Below are 17107 nucleotides of genomic sequence, written 5' to 3'. Positions count from 1 at the left end.
ATGTATCAATACAATATAAGCATACTCTTATACAAAATTAGAGGTAGGAATACTCACATTCAATATTCAATATATCAATATACAGGAAACAGTACCAATACAGTTACCAATCATCCCATCATACCAGTTAATCCTCCCCCCTCTTTTTTTTTTTTTGGAGAGATGGCTCAGAGGCCAAGGGCATTGGCTGTTCCTCCAAGAAGACAAATGAAGGCGTATCGAATTAATACAGGCCAATTGGTATAAGATGATACAACTTTAATGTAACGAGCACACTCACGCAACCGAAGTTCCCGCGATGCCCAGAAACAGGAAACAGGAAGGGGAACCCAGCGTCTATGCACCCCAATTTATAAACATTTGCCCGAGGCCGACCCGCCCCCAAAGGGTGGGCTCTCTCTACACTCCTGTGAGAGATTTTCTTGATCAGATTATTTGAAGCAGGAAGAGCCATACTAAAATGTGAATATCTCCTGCAAGTGGCTGCCCTGCATTGAGGTGAGAACCAGTTTCTACGGGGCGCCAATGTAGGGCAAAATCCAGGAATCCTCCAGACCTTCCACTCCATATTAGGACCACAGGGACATCCAGCCGAAGGTACTGAACAACTACCTGATTCTGCCCTCTCCAGTGTGACACAGCCATTGGTGAAATGCCCAGATCATATTCTGTAGAACACTAATAACTCCCCCTTTAACAGACATATTCATTCTGTCAGTTCTGTTCTTTAGAGGACCCCGAGTAATACAAGAAAGTAATACATGAAAGCAGATGGAGATTAAAATTTATATCAAAGACATAAACCTGAAATGACATTTATAGACTTGGAGGCTGAATTAGCTAGTGTTTCCCTTGAGATCCAGCCATTTTCTTTCTTACCAGTGAGTTTTCCAAGGCATTGGCCATGATTGGTGATAGGAGTGTTGAAAATCAAGGATGCTCAACGGTTTCTTAGAAACCCACAATGATCTTTCGCTTTAGGTAACTGAGACACATCTTTATATATAATACTTTTACTCCATGTATACAGAAGAGACTGACGGGAGGCACAGTTCCCTAAGACACATAGGGAAGAGAATAGAAGCATGTATTTACTGAAGATACTAATTTAAGTTTTTCTTTGCCTTCCCACTTCATTATCAAGCCTCTAAAACAAGTCTAACTTAATTTAGATATACTATTTATGAGGCATGGGAAACTAACTTGTAAGTGGATTCTTGATTATCTGATTATCTAATACGAACTCATTTTATGTGAAGGTCTTAATTATCAGAAGCTGTATGTGTGTGCTTACATACAGATACGTATCTACATACACATAACTGTGTGTGGTATTGTAATGAGGCTATAGGAGAAATCAGGGCTGCCTTCCTTCCTCCCTCTCTCCTTTCCCTCCCTCCCTCTCTCCCTTCCTATTTTTTATGGAGTGAGAAGCATGTCCAGGGGAGCTGGTGCTGGGTAGAGAAATACCCAAGGAAGACTTTGCACAAGGTCAGCTCTGAGTCCTACATCTTGCCAGTGCTATCAAATTTGACTGCCTTCTGTAGTAGTGACTGGTGCATATTTGTTGAAATTTCATAATAAATGTGTCTTGTTTCCAGAATGCAGGTGAAAAAAAAAATAAAGTGTATTGGTCACTGGGTAGCTTTTGACACTAATAATCATTCTTTCTTAGAGCGAGTACAATTTGGGCAAATAGGGAACCTGGGACCTACTTCTGGGACTGCCCACCACTGACGAGGTGACCTTGCTCTTGGCTAATAATCCTCCCTCGCTTCCATCTGGAGCAGGAGGGGTTGAACCAAATGATCTGTAACATCCTTTTCCTGCGCTAATTAATGGCTATAAGGGGAAAGGTGTCTAAATGGGCAAATTAAATGAGACCAAAAGGTAGCGGAGGCAGTTAAGCGTCCGCTGTTGGCAGAGAGCTCCTCTCTCTGCCTGTGAAGTGGTCTCTTCACGGTAGCAGCAGCAAGCTCAGGCCAGAGTTTAACTGCTCCCTGTTCACTCCTCTCATGGGGCAGCGGGCATTTCTAAAACCTGTCATACTCTGCAGAGCCAAAAGGGACGGCATATAAATCACAAGAGTGCTTTTGTTCTCTTTGTCTTTTCCCTTCTGCGAGTCCTAGGCAAGGCATTTATTTTCTTTTCTACTGACTGTGAAAAACCATCTAGTTGCTGAACATATTTCAAGAAGGAAAACACTGTAGAAAAAGTCCCTGTGAGGAAGTGGAGTAAATAATAATAAACTGTGACAAGAAGGGGGGTGGGGGAAAGACCACGGAATAGAAAGGAAATAGATCTGAACTCCATCTACTATAGAACTATTCACTTTAATGTGTCTAGGCTTGCTTCCATTCATTGTAATGCAGCTGGGCCATGCGTCGGCCAGGCTCATTCTGTCCATTTCACCCTCCACCCCCACCAGGCCAGGTGTTGGTCACCGGGTCCAGACTTGGACATTTGGAGAACATGCTGTGAAGTAAATGGAGTTTGGGGGCAATGCCTATTTCAAATCAGCCACTTTGTCATCTCTGATCATTTGTTGGCATGAAGGGGCTCAGCTGGGGTTTCTGTTCCACATGTCAGAACCACTATGCTATCCGAGCCGGCTCACTTCCGCTCTTGGAAGTTATTCCTCTTCTTGTGTAAGAACTCAACCAGAGATGTCAGTACAGTATGCTGTCATGACTGCTCTATGCATCTTTAGTTTCACTGTAGATCAGCTGCAGTCTAAGAATCAAAAAGCAGAAACTGCCAGTCTTCTTCAGGTCTGTACTGGAAAGTGTGAAATCTCTCTTCTGCTCCCTGTTTGTCATGGCTATGACAAAGCAGCAGAAAGGAATCAAAGAACTTCTGCCTTTTCGTGACACCTGCAGAGAGAGGCGGGATTACTGCAGTCACCAGGCAGGCTGGCAACCTCAAGAGGTAATCAAGGAAGCCTAACTTGATCATTCCTGATTGCCTCATTGAGCAGGTCTGGAAAACCAAGAAGCTCAACTTTGTTGCTGGAACCTGAAAAGCTACCATAATGGACTTGGATGGAGAAGATAAATTGGGGAACAAAGGGCAGAATGAATGAGTCATTGGTCAACTGTTAACTCAAACCTCGAGAGCCAAGAGACAGTATCACACGCTTTGACCTAAATTTTGTTATCAAATTATGTTCATTGCCATGCAATGATAGCCAATGGGACATGGTATTACTAGGTGCTAAAACAATCCTCGCCAAGGCACACAGTCCAAATTCCAGATCAGACCAGGACTTGTGCCACTACCCAAATATTGCTATTAGGAAGAGCATCCTGCTGATCTGCCAGCAGCATCCATCAGCTCAGCAGGGGTACACTATATACAAGAGCAGGGTGAAGAGAAAGAGCAGTTCGCTGGCTCTGAACTCATTTCAGCAAATTCAGCCAACCAGAACGGCACCAAGAAACATACTCCAGGCTGAGAAGGACGTTAGCATGATCCCTGCCTCCCAGGGGAAAATGTCAAGCTAGAGTCTATGCATGTCTGAATAATCAGTATCCCCATTTGTTTAAAACTGAAAATTTTCATTTGAAGATTTGAAGCTTAGCACTCACAAAGAACAATTTTATATGCTAATTTGACTAGGCCCATGGATACACAGAGTTAGTAAAACACCATTTCTGTGTATGCAGGTGAAGATGTCTATGAAAGAGATTAGCATTTGAATTAAGAGTAAGGCTGTTCCGACCCATGTTAAGTGTGTACCCTTCAGTCCATGGACAGCCCCAACAGAACAAAAGCAGAAGGACAAAATCTGTTCTCCTAGATCTATTAGGATGTCATGGTCTCCCATCCTCAGACACCAGAGCTCCTTGTTCTCAGGACTTTGGATTCTGAACTTATATTCCATCCCTACCCCAAGTTCACATGTCTGCTTATGGGGTTATACCGTCAGCTTCCCTGTATCTGAATTGCGTCAATGGCTTTTCTGGTTCTGTGTCTTGCAGAGAGCAAGTTGTAGACTTCTTGTCCTCCAAGTCAGCCAATTCCTGAAATAAAACATCCTCATACAAAAACAGTGTTCCTGGGCTCAGGGCCTGCCCTGCCTAAATATAGCAATTATTATCTCCATGTTTACCAATAATGTGATGTACAACAAACTATATATCAAAATTCTAGTTGTTCTATCATTCTTCTGAATAATAAAACATCTCAGACAATAAGTTTTGGTGTTAATAGATTTTATTAAATTATTTATTTATTTGTGTGTGCATGCGTGTGTGTGTGTGTGTGTGTGTGTGTGGTGGGTGTGCTCACAAGCCATGGAATGTCTGTGGACATCTAGTGACAACCTTGGGGAATCAGTTTCCTCTTTCCATTAAGGGTATCCTGGGGATTGAACTCACGTTGTCAGATTAGGAGGCAGGTGCCTTTACTTGCTGAGTCATTTCACCAAATATAAATGTCTTAGCTCAAATCCTGGCTTGCTATTAAGTACCAGCTGTGGCATTTCAGACTATTACTTTAGTCCCTGTGCACATGTTTCACCCTATAGAGAATGTAAATGATGAAATCAATTTAGAACGCTCTGAAGGGTAATGAACTAACATATACAAGGCCATTGGAATAGTGTTGATGCATAGTTAGCTATTTGGAAGCATTTGCTCTTATTAGTTTTACTCTCATATTTGCAAGTTATTGGAGCCCAACCTAAGCTCGAATAATAAAGGGGAACACTAGCATATACAACAGGGCGCCTTCAGAATTCCTGTTTTGACTTACAGTTAGCTCTTCCTCTGAAAGAGGATGTTGCAGAAGTGAGATTCCAAACGTTCCGTTGCAGACCTTAAGAAGACTAGCAGTTTCTGCTTTCTGATTCTTGAGCTGCAGCAGCTCTACTGTGAGACTAAAGATGCATGGAGCAGTCACGCGGAGGTGACAACACACTCTATTGACATCTCCAGCTGAGTTCTTACTCAGTAAGAGTAACTATCAAGAGTGGAGGTGTGAGCTGTCTTGGATAGATATCACATAGAGCAGAAACCCCAGCTGAGCCCATTCACCCCACTGATCATCAGAGATAACATATAAAAGTGGCTATTGTGCGCTACTAGCTTTGAATCTACAGAAATAGATAATTGAGATCATCTTCATATCTCTAGGTAACAGGTTTATGTAGTTATTTCTTCCCCAATATTAAAAGTATAGCTATAGTTTTATCATTTCTGAGTAGAGATGCAGGTGGACTGAATGTTGGGGACTCATAATCTAGTAAATCTAGTGAGAGAATCTGGAAACTCTGAAAATCCCCCCACAAAAAGCACAGGAGAAAAACTCCTTGACTTTGGTCTTGAAGATAACTTAGTGAATAGAAGGTAAAGGCACAGGCAACTGAGAAAAAAAATTAAGATTCATTGAACAGTTAGCGGTTGTAGTTAATACGTTAGGATTGCAGGTGTGACATTCGCTGAGGGTAGATCATGAGTGTTCACACCACAAAAGTTGGAAGATACTTTTGTGAGTTTGACTGCATTCATTTCACTGTGCTCGAGGAAGTCCAAACATCACATTACACAACACACCAGAAACACAAACCATCGTTATTAAAACAGCAACCCCAACAAAGCCCAAGATGGGTAGTGAAGATTTTCAGATGGTCACAATGGGGGCATTTACACATGTCTGTCATTTCTGTATATCCCATGCCTGAGTTCCAGGTAGAGATGACACCCAAGCTGCAGATCAATGGGCCAAAAAGATACTCTAACTGGAATATATAGGCCCCACTTGCCCTGCCTATGTTGGGTGAGCCTAATTGTCATCATGTAAGTTATAGTTGTCATTTACAAAGTATTTACAATCACTTGAAGTCTTTAGCTGGTCTCAGTGGATAGTAACATGTTTGAGGTAGAGTTAAAGTTTAAAGAAAATAAGGACTTTCTAGAATTACAGAAACCTTTGCTGCTGTCTTTTGAGTCTGCACTTTTCATTTACATGAATACTTTAAAAACATAGATGAGGCCAGACAGTGGTGGCACAAGTCTTTAATCCAGCACTCAGGAGGCAGAGGCAGGCAGATCTCTTAATTCCAGGCCAGCCTGGTCTACAAGAGCTAGTTCCAGGACAGGTTCCAAAGCTAGAGAAACCCTGCCTCAAAAAACAAACAAAAAACACAGATGCTTTATTCTTTCAAATAGCTTCCAAAAATTATTAGGAGCAAGGAAATTCTTCCAGCATATATGTTTGATGACTGTCTACTTTGCACCAGGAAAAATTTGCCATTGGTAATATAGATGCAAAAGACAATCTCATTTGTCTGCTATCTGAGGCAGGAAAAGTAACGCATCCTGGTGCATTGGGAAGACAGAACTAGAAGTAATAGAAGACTTAGCTAGTAGTTCCTGGGTAATTAAGGAATACATTTGGCCACCAGGCATGAACTCTAAGGTCAAGGAATCCAAGACTGGGATGGTGCCAGCAATGCCTTAAGGGACCCGAGATGAACTCCTTTTCATCTTTACAGTCTCAGGGTGGTTCCCATGCTGCAAAGGCAAAGCTGTTCTAGAAGGAACAACGTGAAGAGCTTAAGGAAATGCCTCTCTAGAATCTTTATCCCACACCTCACGACAGACTTGTCTGCAGTATTGTTTGTTTTAGGCTTCTAGATGAAGAAAAGAGAGAAAGAGAGAGGGGGCTGGCTTGCATAGCATTGAATGGATAGATCAACCTGCAAGGTGTTGCATGCTGGGAGTGAACCCAAGACACAAAGGAGCGATGTGACTCAAACTGGGAAGTTTAGATGTTTCCAGTTAGAAGAGATACCTGAGCTCTTAGACCAGTCCGGAGAAAAGGACATTCTTCAGCAGAGGATAGAGGACGTGCAGAGGTAGACTGAGCAAAGCCCATCATGGGGTGAGCCTGCATCCATGACAACTGAGTGAGTAGGACTTGAAAGCTGTGTGAAGAATTTGGGTTTGATCATGGCAGTGATGGGAAAGGTTTTCAAGCACTGGGAAAACCTCAGATGTTTGGGTTTGAGAAAGCACAAAACTGGTAGACAACTGAGGTTGCCATCAGGAAACTCTTGACTGTAACAAGCAAAGTCAAAATAAAATCCTGCTCTTTGGCAATGACAGTGTGGCAGGAGAAAAGGTTGTGGCTTTTTGATGCAACAGGAAAGAACTGACATTTACTGGATCGCTGGTTAATTATGAGGATAAAGTGGTTTCGGGTTGCTTCCTAGCCTTCCTGCTTAGGCATTCAGGGGGCATGAGGGAATTCAGTGAGGCAACATCAGAGGCCAGGAGACTGACAGAACAGACAGATCCAGGAGACCAGAGAAGAGATCCAGCCCCAGTTGCTAACATTCGCTGAGGCAGCATCAGAAGCCAGGAGACTGACAGATCCAGGAGACTAGAGAAGAGATCCAGCCCCAGTTGCTAACATTCGCTGAGGCAGCATCAGAAGCCAGGAGACTGAGACTGGAGAACAGACAGGTACAGCCCCAATTGCTAATATCAATATCAAAGCTGGTTCCTCTTTCCCCATCCTTCTCCTTTCATCTATCCTCCACCTTCATAGCTGAATACTCTCTTTTAAGAGTCATGAGATAACAATATCATTATAGTATTTTTAGATGCTGTAACAATTCTCACTTGATAGGGCTCAACGGGGTGTGGTAACTTTCCACAGAATAACAGGAAGGGATCTAGAAAGCAGTAGAATTTGGTTTGGATTTTTTCTGCTTCAGTTGATGGCATCATCAACCCACTGTGTTTCATGCTTCGTTCTGCAAACCATACCTTGACCTTTAGAAATTCCACACGTGTTGTCTGCCTTCTGTCCTTCCTAACAATCACCCAAGGTCATTTGGGTGAGGTTGCTCTTAACTGTGTAGAGGAAGAAATTCAAGCAGAAGACTAAGGAATCGGCTTCCCCATTAATAAATCCACTTATCAATTTCATAAATATTTATGGAATAAATATGAAGGGGAGGTGTTAAGATGCAGAGTGTTTAAAGGACTGTCTGAATGTTCCAGAATGACTTAAGGGCAGAGCAGAGAGGAGGAAATTTGGGCCATATCACTGTGTTTATGAGAGGAGGGGAAGGATGCTTACAAAGATGACAGGGAGTTTTAGCCGGTACTGGCCTTGGAACAGGGTTAACAGTGGATTCCAGTTGTCCTGCAGTTCATCTTTGCTCTCCAACACATACTTATTAACCTTTTAGGGAGTAGTTTCTAAACATCTGCCTGTATTCTGAAGCTGTTGAGCACCTACTGAATTCCATCTGACTTAATCAGAAGGTAGATGCAGGAAGAAATGACAAGGGCATTCAAATAGTTCAACATAAATTGTCAGCGGAAGTTAGTACCTCGTGTCTCAGACTAGTCTCTAAGTTGTCATACTGCCAAGGATGGTCTTGTCCCCCTGATCCTCCTGCCTCTACCTCCCAAGTCTGGTATTATAGATATGTACCACTGTGTCTAAATTGACATGAGATGTAAAAGCAAAATGATGGTTAAGGATGGGATACAATTTCCCAGAGTGCAAACACTTAACCTCTCATCCGTAACATGGAGACTGTCAGTGGCTAGACTTGTGTTCATAATAGGTGCTCCTAGCCGGGCGGTGGTGGCGCACGCCTTTAATCCCAGCACTAGGGAGGCAGAGGCAGGTGGATCTTTGTGAATTCGAGACCAGCCTGGTCTACAAGAGCTAGTTCCAAGACAGGCTCCAAAGCTACAGGGAAACTCTGTCTTGAAAAAACAACAACAACAACAACAAAAAGGTGCTTTTATAGTTGCAGGAAAAAGACTAATTTGAAATTATTTATTTCTGAGAAACTCATATTTAGAAGACACCATGAGATACACTAATTGCATTGTATACTTGTTCTACCTTCTGGGAAAGGAGGAGAGATAACAGCTCTCCTTGCCTCAGACAAGATACGAAAGAAGCAGAATTAAACGTTAAGGTTTTTGCAAGCTAGAAGAACTCTGTGGGTTGGAGCCCAGCATCTCATCACCCTTTCACATTTCACCTGGTGTTCATGCACACATAGATATTTTAACGAATGTCATGGCTCTAATGATAAATATCAGACTTGCTCATCAGAAAATATCTTTAGTTATTCTCTGCACCTGTTAAAGGTCAGTGAGGGTATGTGTGCCAAATCGTGGGAGGTATTGGCTGAAAGCCAGCTGTCCAACTTCCAGATAACCTGACAGCCCAGCATTGTCCTCGTGAATCCACCAGCTCCTCAGTTTTACATTTCCAGAAAGGTCGTTTTTATCAGCATTTATCTGACTCATGGAGACTGACTTGAGCTCAATAAACTCTCTCTCTCTCTCTCTCTCTCTCTCTCTCTCTCTCTCTCTCTCTACACACACACACACACACACACACACACACACACACACAGAGAGAGAGAGAGAGAGAGAGAGAGAGAGTTCTAACTAGTTAATTTATAAAGAGAAATGAAAGTTTCTCTTTTATTTATTTATTTATTTTTTTACATATCCTAATGAAAGCATCCACCCTCTGTGGAAACCATATGGGAAGCCAGCTTTTGATCAGAGTGTTTGGACTCAGAGCAAGGGGAATTGGTTCTATGATTACAATGATTAATAGCCACACACTCTGGAGTGGGACTCTTGCATTTGTAGGTGACAGAGACAGGAGGTCATCTTAGGCAAAGAGTTAAGTTTGTTTAAAGGCCCCATAGTACAACTGGAAAGAGTGTGGGGGAGCCTGCAGTCAGGACTCCAATCCTGCAGCTTTGTCTTCCTGATGGCTTCATCTATGAGGTAGAGACATTACATTCTATGGCTCCTGTCACAGAGAGTGACTGGCCTTTTTCTGTCAGTTTCTATTAAGGGAAATCCCAAAGGAAATTCTTGATAGCATCAGCATGGGTCTTTGGACCTATCAGCTCTAGTTGGGAAAGGGAGAAGGAGGGCAGACCCACATGGCACAGTTTGCTCCCTGTGATTCCCAACATGACTTCAAGTCACCGTAGGCTGCCATTGAGTCTGATCAGAATACTAACAATGAGTTCTTCCAGCTCTTCTAGACCGGACAGACCTACCTATAACCCCAGGGTCACTGGATTCCTGGGTGCTGGTAAGGATCAGGAGTATGTGATTACACATTCTTTCACACCTTCATAAACATTATAAAGGCTTTAAACTAATAATCTAATGGAGATAAAATGGTATGGTGTTGCTGGGTTCTAATGTCTTCTACACAGACACCTGGAATCAGGTAGAAGGCTGATGGCAGACTCATTTATTTAACAATGGGGGAAGGGCGGGGGAGCAGGGGGTGGGGCATGGGGCGTGGGGCAGGGACTTCTATAGCCTCCCAGCACCCAGGCTGGGTGACAATTGACAGCTGACATCTCATACTCTTCTCTCATTGGCTAGGCACGATCAGGATCTCTGACAGCGCCTGTTGCTAGGCACTCAGAAAACACTGCTTGGTTGCTCCTTATTGGCTAGGCACAGACAAGCTCCAGGCAGACTCCAGGTTGGCTCCTTTTGGCCTGGCAGACCTTATCTTCCTACAGCATGACACTGCTGTTTCATTTTACATTCACCAACTGCTGGATTTATGGATAAATTTATTGACTAGCATCAATGATCCTCCCCAATTTCTTTTGCAGATTGCCTGTGTGTCTTGGTCAATTTTCCTTTGGGACTTTTTTTTTTTAACCACTGTTTTCCAAGAATTTAAAATTTCTTATTTTGGGTATTATGTCTTGGTAAAATGTATGAAAACATCTTTTGTAACTTTCCTTATAGCTTTATGTATGATACTGTTTGGCCAATAGAAGTAAAGACATATTATATGAAATGTCAAATTGTCCAACCCTTAGAAGCTACTTCTCTCTCATGCAGTACTTGCAACATAGGATTAGCTCATTGTTGCCTCATTGCTTTGTTCACTATTTTGTCATTAAGCCCTTTCTCTTATAGCCGCACAGCCATACTTAAGCGGCTTGATTTCTGAGCCCTGGAGTCTATCCTGCGGGTTTATTTCTAACTCCTGAAGCAACAGCATTGCCTTAATTAGTGTCATACTACTCCTTTGGACCTTTGTGGAGTGAGTTTAACCAGTTCATTCTTCTTTTCCAAACTGTCGTCATTCCATTTGGCATTTTATGAAATTCTATTTCTATTAGATTTTTTTTGGTCAACTTCCATGAGATACCATGTGTTTTGATTCATGACAATTAGATGGACTAATGATCGTCATCAATGATTCATCTCATTTATACATAAGGATTATTCTATACTCAAACTGCATTTTACATGTTTCCCTTCATATATGTAGTATAGAGTTTTGGTTATGAGTATTCTTCTAGGCTATTTGGGGAGTTGTTACAGCTGTGAGAGCTTTCCACTTACATGTTGCCACTCTTTGTTCACTAGGACAAGGGTAAACTTCTTCGTATAATGATCTTGTATCTGACAACCTTGTTGGGACTTGCTTGCTACATTTAGTGACTTGTCTTAGATTTTTTAATCTTTTCAACCTTGGGAAGTAAAATCTTGCATTCCCACTCAATCATTGTGGTACACTCATTTTTTTGTTCCATTTTCTAGGCTCTACGGTACATCTTTAAACCAAAAGGTTGGTGGAGGGTTCAGTCAGTGGTTGGGAGCATTTCTGGAGGAAAGGATCTTCATGAGCTTAATTTTGATTCTCACTGTTTTTCTAATAGTAATATTACCTACTTATGCTTCTTTGAACTGTGTTGGATTTTCCTGGACTGGTGGCAATCACAGGTAATCCCATCCAGTTGATCTTACTGAGGGAAATGAGAAGTGTGTGACGTTTGCTCATTATCTTAGTTCAAGAGTGCCATCTTCTGTCAGACCACTGAAGCAGTGTCTAGTTGGCTCTGGTGACGGGGTGAGAAGTGGGAGGCCTGCTGCTGCTGCTGCTGCTGCTGCTGCTGCTACTGCTGCTGTGCTAATGCTGCTGCTGTGCTGCTGCTGCTGTGCTGATGCTGATGCTGATGCTGCTGTGCTGATGCTGATGCTGCTGATGCTGCTGATGCTGATGGTGCTGATACTGTGCTGATGCTCTGCTGATGCTGGTGCCCTGCTGATGCTGATACTGATGCTGTGCTGATGCTGTGCTGATGCTGATGATGCTGATGCTGTGCTGATGCTGATGGTGCTGATGCTGATGATGCTGATGATGTGTTACTGTTCCAGGATCCTTAATTTCTGGTGTTTAGTTTATCAATTCCCTTGACTCTCTTAGTTGCCTCTCTCTGTTGCAGAAATAGTGCCTTTCCAGAATTGTCTTTCTGATTCTTCCTGCTTGGAACTGTGGTTCAAATCCTCTGATCTCAGTAACTTACCAATCAGGATAGTATGATGTTTCTGGTGGTGATGCTCATGGTGTTCTGTCTAACCACAGGCACTTGTTACCATCTGTCCTTCTGTAAACCCTGCCAGCACTCTGGTCCAGTGTTGTCTTTGATCTCACTCTATGGATAGTACCTATCTATACACAAATTGAAACTTACAGAGTCAAAGTCTAAATTATAATAAGATGTAAAGGTTCTGTCCAGTTTTTATTTACAATTCTAGAACCAGAAAATACCTAGTCCTATAAAATAGAGTGTTCTGGTCAGGCTGTTTTGATAGAGAATGCTGAAGAAGGCAGAAACAAAGGAGCTAAACTGCCTGCTTCAGTTTTTTTTTCCTTGTAAAAATAAAATGGGTCAGGTCCTCATCTCCTTGAAATATCATATAAGCAACTTAGTTGGAGCTGGCTGGCATGGAGTTTTTCAGGAGCAATTTCATTTTGATTTGGTCTGTTTCAAGTAGTATTTTCCATGCTCCATTATGCTCTCCTTAGGGATAAGTGTGTAGTTTAATTCTCTTTGTTGTTGATCTGTCTTTGTGTGTGGTGTTGGAGGATTCGGGTATATTTAGAATTAAGAAACCAAGGGTGGAAGGATGTTTTACAGTCTCCTTCTGTGACTGTAGATTTATCATTTATATTTGAAAATCTTGCCTTTCTCTGCTTTGCATATCTTAAATATTTAGATTCTTATGAATGTTATTGGTGAGTTGCTCTTTTAATCATGAGTAATGGTCCCTATAACTAGTGTTTGTTTTAAGTTTTGTCTTTTACATATGCAATTACCAGAAGAAAATATCTCTTGGCTAATACTTGTACATATGTTTACATATTTTTCACTTTCAAGATTTTTTAAAAATAATGTTAAGTTTTGAAGCATATAGATGGGCCTTTAAGAAGTTGTGTGATATTCAATTTAGGGCCAATAAGTATTAAATCCTTCACTGATACGTTTTTCCTACTTCTTTAATCCTTCCTTCCTTCCTTTCTTCCTTCTTTCCTTTCTTCCTTCAAGTTGGTCTTTCAAATTTCATTTACTGATTTGAAAGTTATAAAGTTGAGTATCTTGATTCACTGTCAATTTTATTTATCCTTTGACATTTCATGCATGTATTCAATTTACCTTGATCACATCCAACCTCCTCACTCCCCCTGTATCCCTTGGTATATGTCTCCCTTCCACCACCATTTTGCCTTCTGCTTCTACTCCTTCCTCCTCAACCTTCTGTTTTTATAACAACCCGCTGACCACTGAGTCCAGTTAGTTCTGCCTGCATACTCATTAGTGTGGGGCTGTCTACCAAAGCATGGCCACAGTCATAAAGAAGAAAGCTAACCTCCCTTTCCCAGCAGCCCCAGAGCTGGCAGCTCTTCTCCCATTCATGCTGCAATGGTGACTGACTTGTTCTTGTGCAGGGCTTTTGCTAGTAACCACAGCTGCTGTGGTTCACAACTGCAGTGACTATGTCAGGTCTAGAAGATAGCATTCAACAGAATTCCTCCCCATCTTCAAGGTCCTAAAGTTTTTCTTCCCCTTTTCACTGATGTTCTCTGAGCCTTGGGGGAGGGGACTGATAAGTAGGCAGTTTAGTCTCTTATTCTAGGCACTTTTGACCAGTTATGAGACTCTGCATTGTCTACTACCCACTGCAGAAAGAAGCTTCTCTGACTAAAGTTGAGAGCTACACTACTTTAGGAGCATAAGCATAAATATTTACAAGGCAGTTTGACAGTATACTTATTTAGTAAAACAATAGTAGGCTCCCTCCCAAGGCCCTTGCACCTCAAAACCAAGGGGTTTTTATCAGGTTTATAGTACCAGGCATGAAGTCCATCCTGTGGAGCAGATCTCGGTCCAACTTGAAAGTTATTGGTTATTCCTACAACAGCCATGCCACTATTGCTTCAGTAGGGGGGGGGTTAGTATTTTAGGATGCAGAGTACACCACCAGTAAGTTCACTGATGGCTTTTCTCCCCCACATGATCTATAGAGCATCTTCTAGGGTCGTGAGGGCTATCTAACAGAAATAATATCCAGGTCAGTTCTTGTTTGATTTTCTCTATGTTCTTCAACCAAAATGCATTGTGTCTTCAGTGTTGTGATTTTACCATCTAACTACAGTGGGCAACCAAGGACAATAGCAATAGTGTGAGATGTTTTGGGGGCCTTGGGACCCCCATGACCAATAAATAACTTCAGAGGGATCTATCCCACACACTGAAATTTTCATTTAATATACCTTATCTTCTAGGGGAAGCATTGTTTCCCCTTTAAGGCTAAGAATGTTCAAACTTCTTTTTAATTAGTTTACAAAGCAGTAGGTATTCATACGGGTTCTTAATACAGTCTTAGTTTTAGTTAAGGCACTTCTGCACCTTCTTCCTCTTCATTCCTTTATCTTCATCTTTGCTTAAACCTTTAACCCCTGCTTGTTCCTCCCCACATACCTCAGCTTTCACATCTCATATGTTCTTCCATCCATTTCTCTCTTTCAAGGCTTCACCAGTTAGAATAAATAAATAAATAAATAGAAGTTCACCCCTCTCATGTGAACTTCTATTTTTGTTCTTTTACTCAAGTGTATATCAGTATATCGAAAGGGATCTAAAGTGTACATCTAAAGGGATTGTTAAACTACAGGCTGCTGGGCCCTGCCCAGAGAGGTTCTCATTCAGGGGATTTGGAGTAGGACCTAACTAGTATCATATTCATGAGTTTCACATCTGCAGATTCAAACAATCATGGACTGAAAACAATGAAAAGAAAAACAACTCTATGTTGAACACATAAAAACTTGAAAAAATATTATTGCTGAAACCATGCTATGTACTTAGTGTCCAAATTATTTACTTAGCATTTACATTATGTTAAGCAGTATAAGCAATCTAGAGATGACTTAGAATGTATATGACAATGTACATGTGCTATACACAAACACAAATTTACAGAGAGGACTTGAGCATCCACAGGTTTGGGTATCCACTGGTGTTTTCCTCCAGAACACAGGGAAGACTGTAGTGCTGCACTTTTCAGGAAGCAGCACAGAGAGAGCTGGCAGCAATTGGTGGCTACCACGAACTAAATCCACCACCTGTACCCATTCGACTGCTGGAGCTAGATTTTGTTATCTTGAAATCCTTATTGAATGCTCTTGCTTTCCAAAGAAGCGAGGTATTTTCTTTGACCGTCCATTTCTAGAATATTGGTGGGAACACAGGTACAGCTTCATTTCTATAGAAGAATATCTCCCTTACCCAAAGCTCTAAACAGAGAAACCCTTGCAAGTTTCTCTGGGCTAAAAACTGGGGTTTCCCTAATCTCTTCAATGTGGAAGTACAATAAACTTTTCTTGTTTGTTACCAATAATTAAAATGCCACACTGTGGGCATAGGGCTTTGGTGATTCCCATCGTGTGTGTCTTTTCATTGTCAGCACCCCAAAGGCTTCCTTTTGAGCTTGGCTATTCTTATATATTTGGTGGAGGGCATATAATTCATATAACGCTTCTGTGTGTTTAAGAGATGGAGGAGGGGCTGGGAATAGTCTGTGATTTCAGCAACCTAGGTATCTTCCACAATCTCTTCAGCCATCATCTGGCAGCGAATGTAGGATATGAGGTCAAAACGATTTTGAGGCAGAAAATGGGTAATGTAGAGAATCTGGGGAATGCAGAGCACCTAAGATGCTGATGGGACTTGGTAGCTATAGGTGTTAGTACAAGAGCACAGAAGGTTGTGAGGAATTGGAAGGAATTCAGGGAATGCTTGCTAGGGAGACCTAATCCTGTGAAGATGGCCTGGGAAGGCTGGACTCAAACCCTTTGTCAGTACTGCTCTTTCCTGAAATGTGTTTGTTTCATGGCAGTGATCTTTTGTTTGTTTGTTTGTTTTTGGTGGTGATGTGGGGGTCATTCCTTTTCTGACATCTTGACTTCTTTTTTTTCTTTAGGTGTGCTTTAACAACATACTCTGAGGATTACACTCCACAGTATAATTATCCGCCACCGGTAAGTACCGTAATCATATTCCAAGTCTACTCACGTAGGTGACTCATCACGTGGAGTGTCTGAGTGGAGAGCAGGGATTTCTAAGACTTAAAATGTCTTATATTAATTAAGAAAATACTTGGTGCTTGTGAGAATCAAGAGAATGTTTTATATTTATGATTTAGTTTTGGAAATTAATGGCTCTTTTAGGGAAGAAAATAGCTAAGGTTCTAAATATATAAGATATAGTGATCATTTTCTCCCTTGCTTATTTATTATTTCTACCCTGAATAGAACTTGCATGGAATGAAACCACCTTTCTACTTACTTTTATCTTATGAGCACACAGATGTATGGAACTTAATTTAGTTCTGGGAAATTGAGTTTTGATTTCTCTTGAAGTCCAGTTTAGATCTTAAACGCATACATATATGTTTTTTGAGACGGAGTTTTTTTTTCTGTGTAACAGCCCTGGCTGTCCAGTTCTTGTAGATCAAGCTGGCCTTGAACTCACAAGATCCACCATCCTCTGCCTCCCGAAAGCTTGGATTAAAGGTGTGTGCTACCACTGATCTACTTAAACGATTAGGCAGTTGAACTAGCAAGAAAGGCCTCACTTTTAAGGCACTTGAGTAGTCAGTGAAAACCCCAAGTTGAAGTCAAGAAGGAAGAGTCAGAGTAACAAAGGGGGTAGAGAGATGGGACAGAGGAAGGAAGAAAATATACCACAGAAACTAAATTAAAGTGGCTTCATCCTGGCTTT

At 41.6% G+C, this 17107-nt stretch overlaps 1 protein-coding gene across 1 annotated transcript in view; it reads left to right on the top strand.

The window, feature by feature from the left end:
* C8H9orf135 (chromosome 8 C9orf135 homolog) overlaps positions 1-17107 on the top strand; it is a 116928-nt gene that overhangs the window by 86714 nt on the left and 13107 nt on the right. The window contains exon 5 of the mRNA XM_005352070.1: positions 16308-16365. Within this exon, the coding sequence (XP_005352127.1) occupies positions 16308-16365 (58 nt within the window). The remainder of the gene's footprint in view (positions 1-16307; positions 16366-17107) is intronic.

This window comes from Microtus ochrogaster, chromosome 8 (assembly GCF_000317375.1).
Source record: "Microtus ochrogaster isolate Prairie Vole_2 chromosome 8, MicOch1.0, whole genome shotgun sequence".
In the NCBI taxonomy this organism is placed as follows: domain Eukaryota; kingdom Metazoa; phylum Chordata; class Mammalia; order Rodentia; family Cricetidae; genus Microtus; species Microtus ochrogaster.
This window is presented reverse-complemented; position numbering and strand designations above follow the sequence as displayed.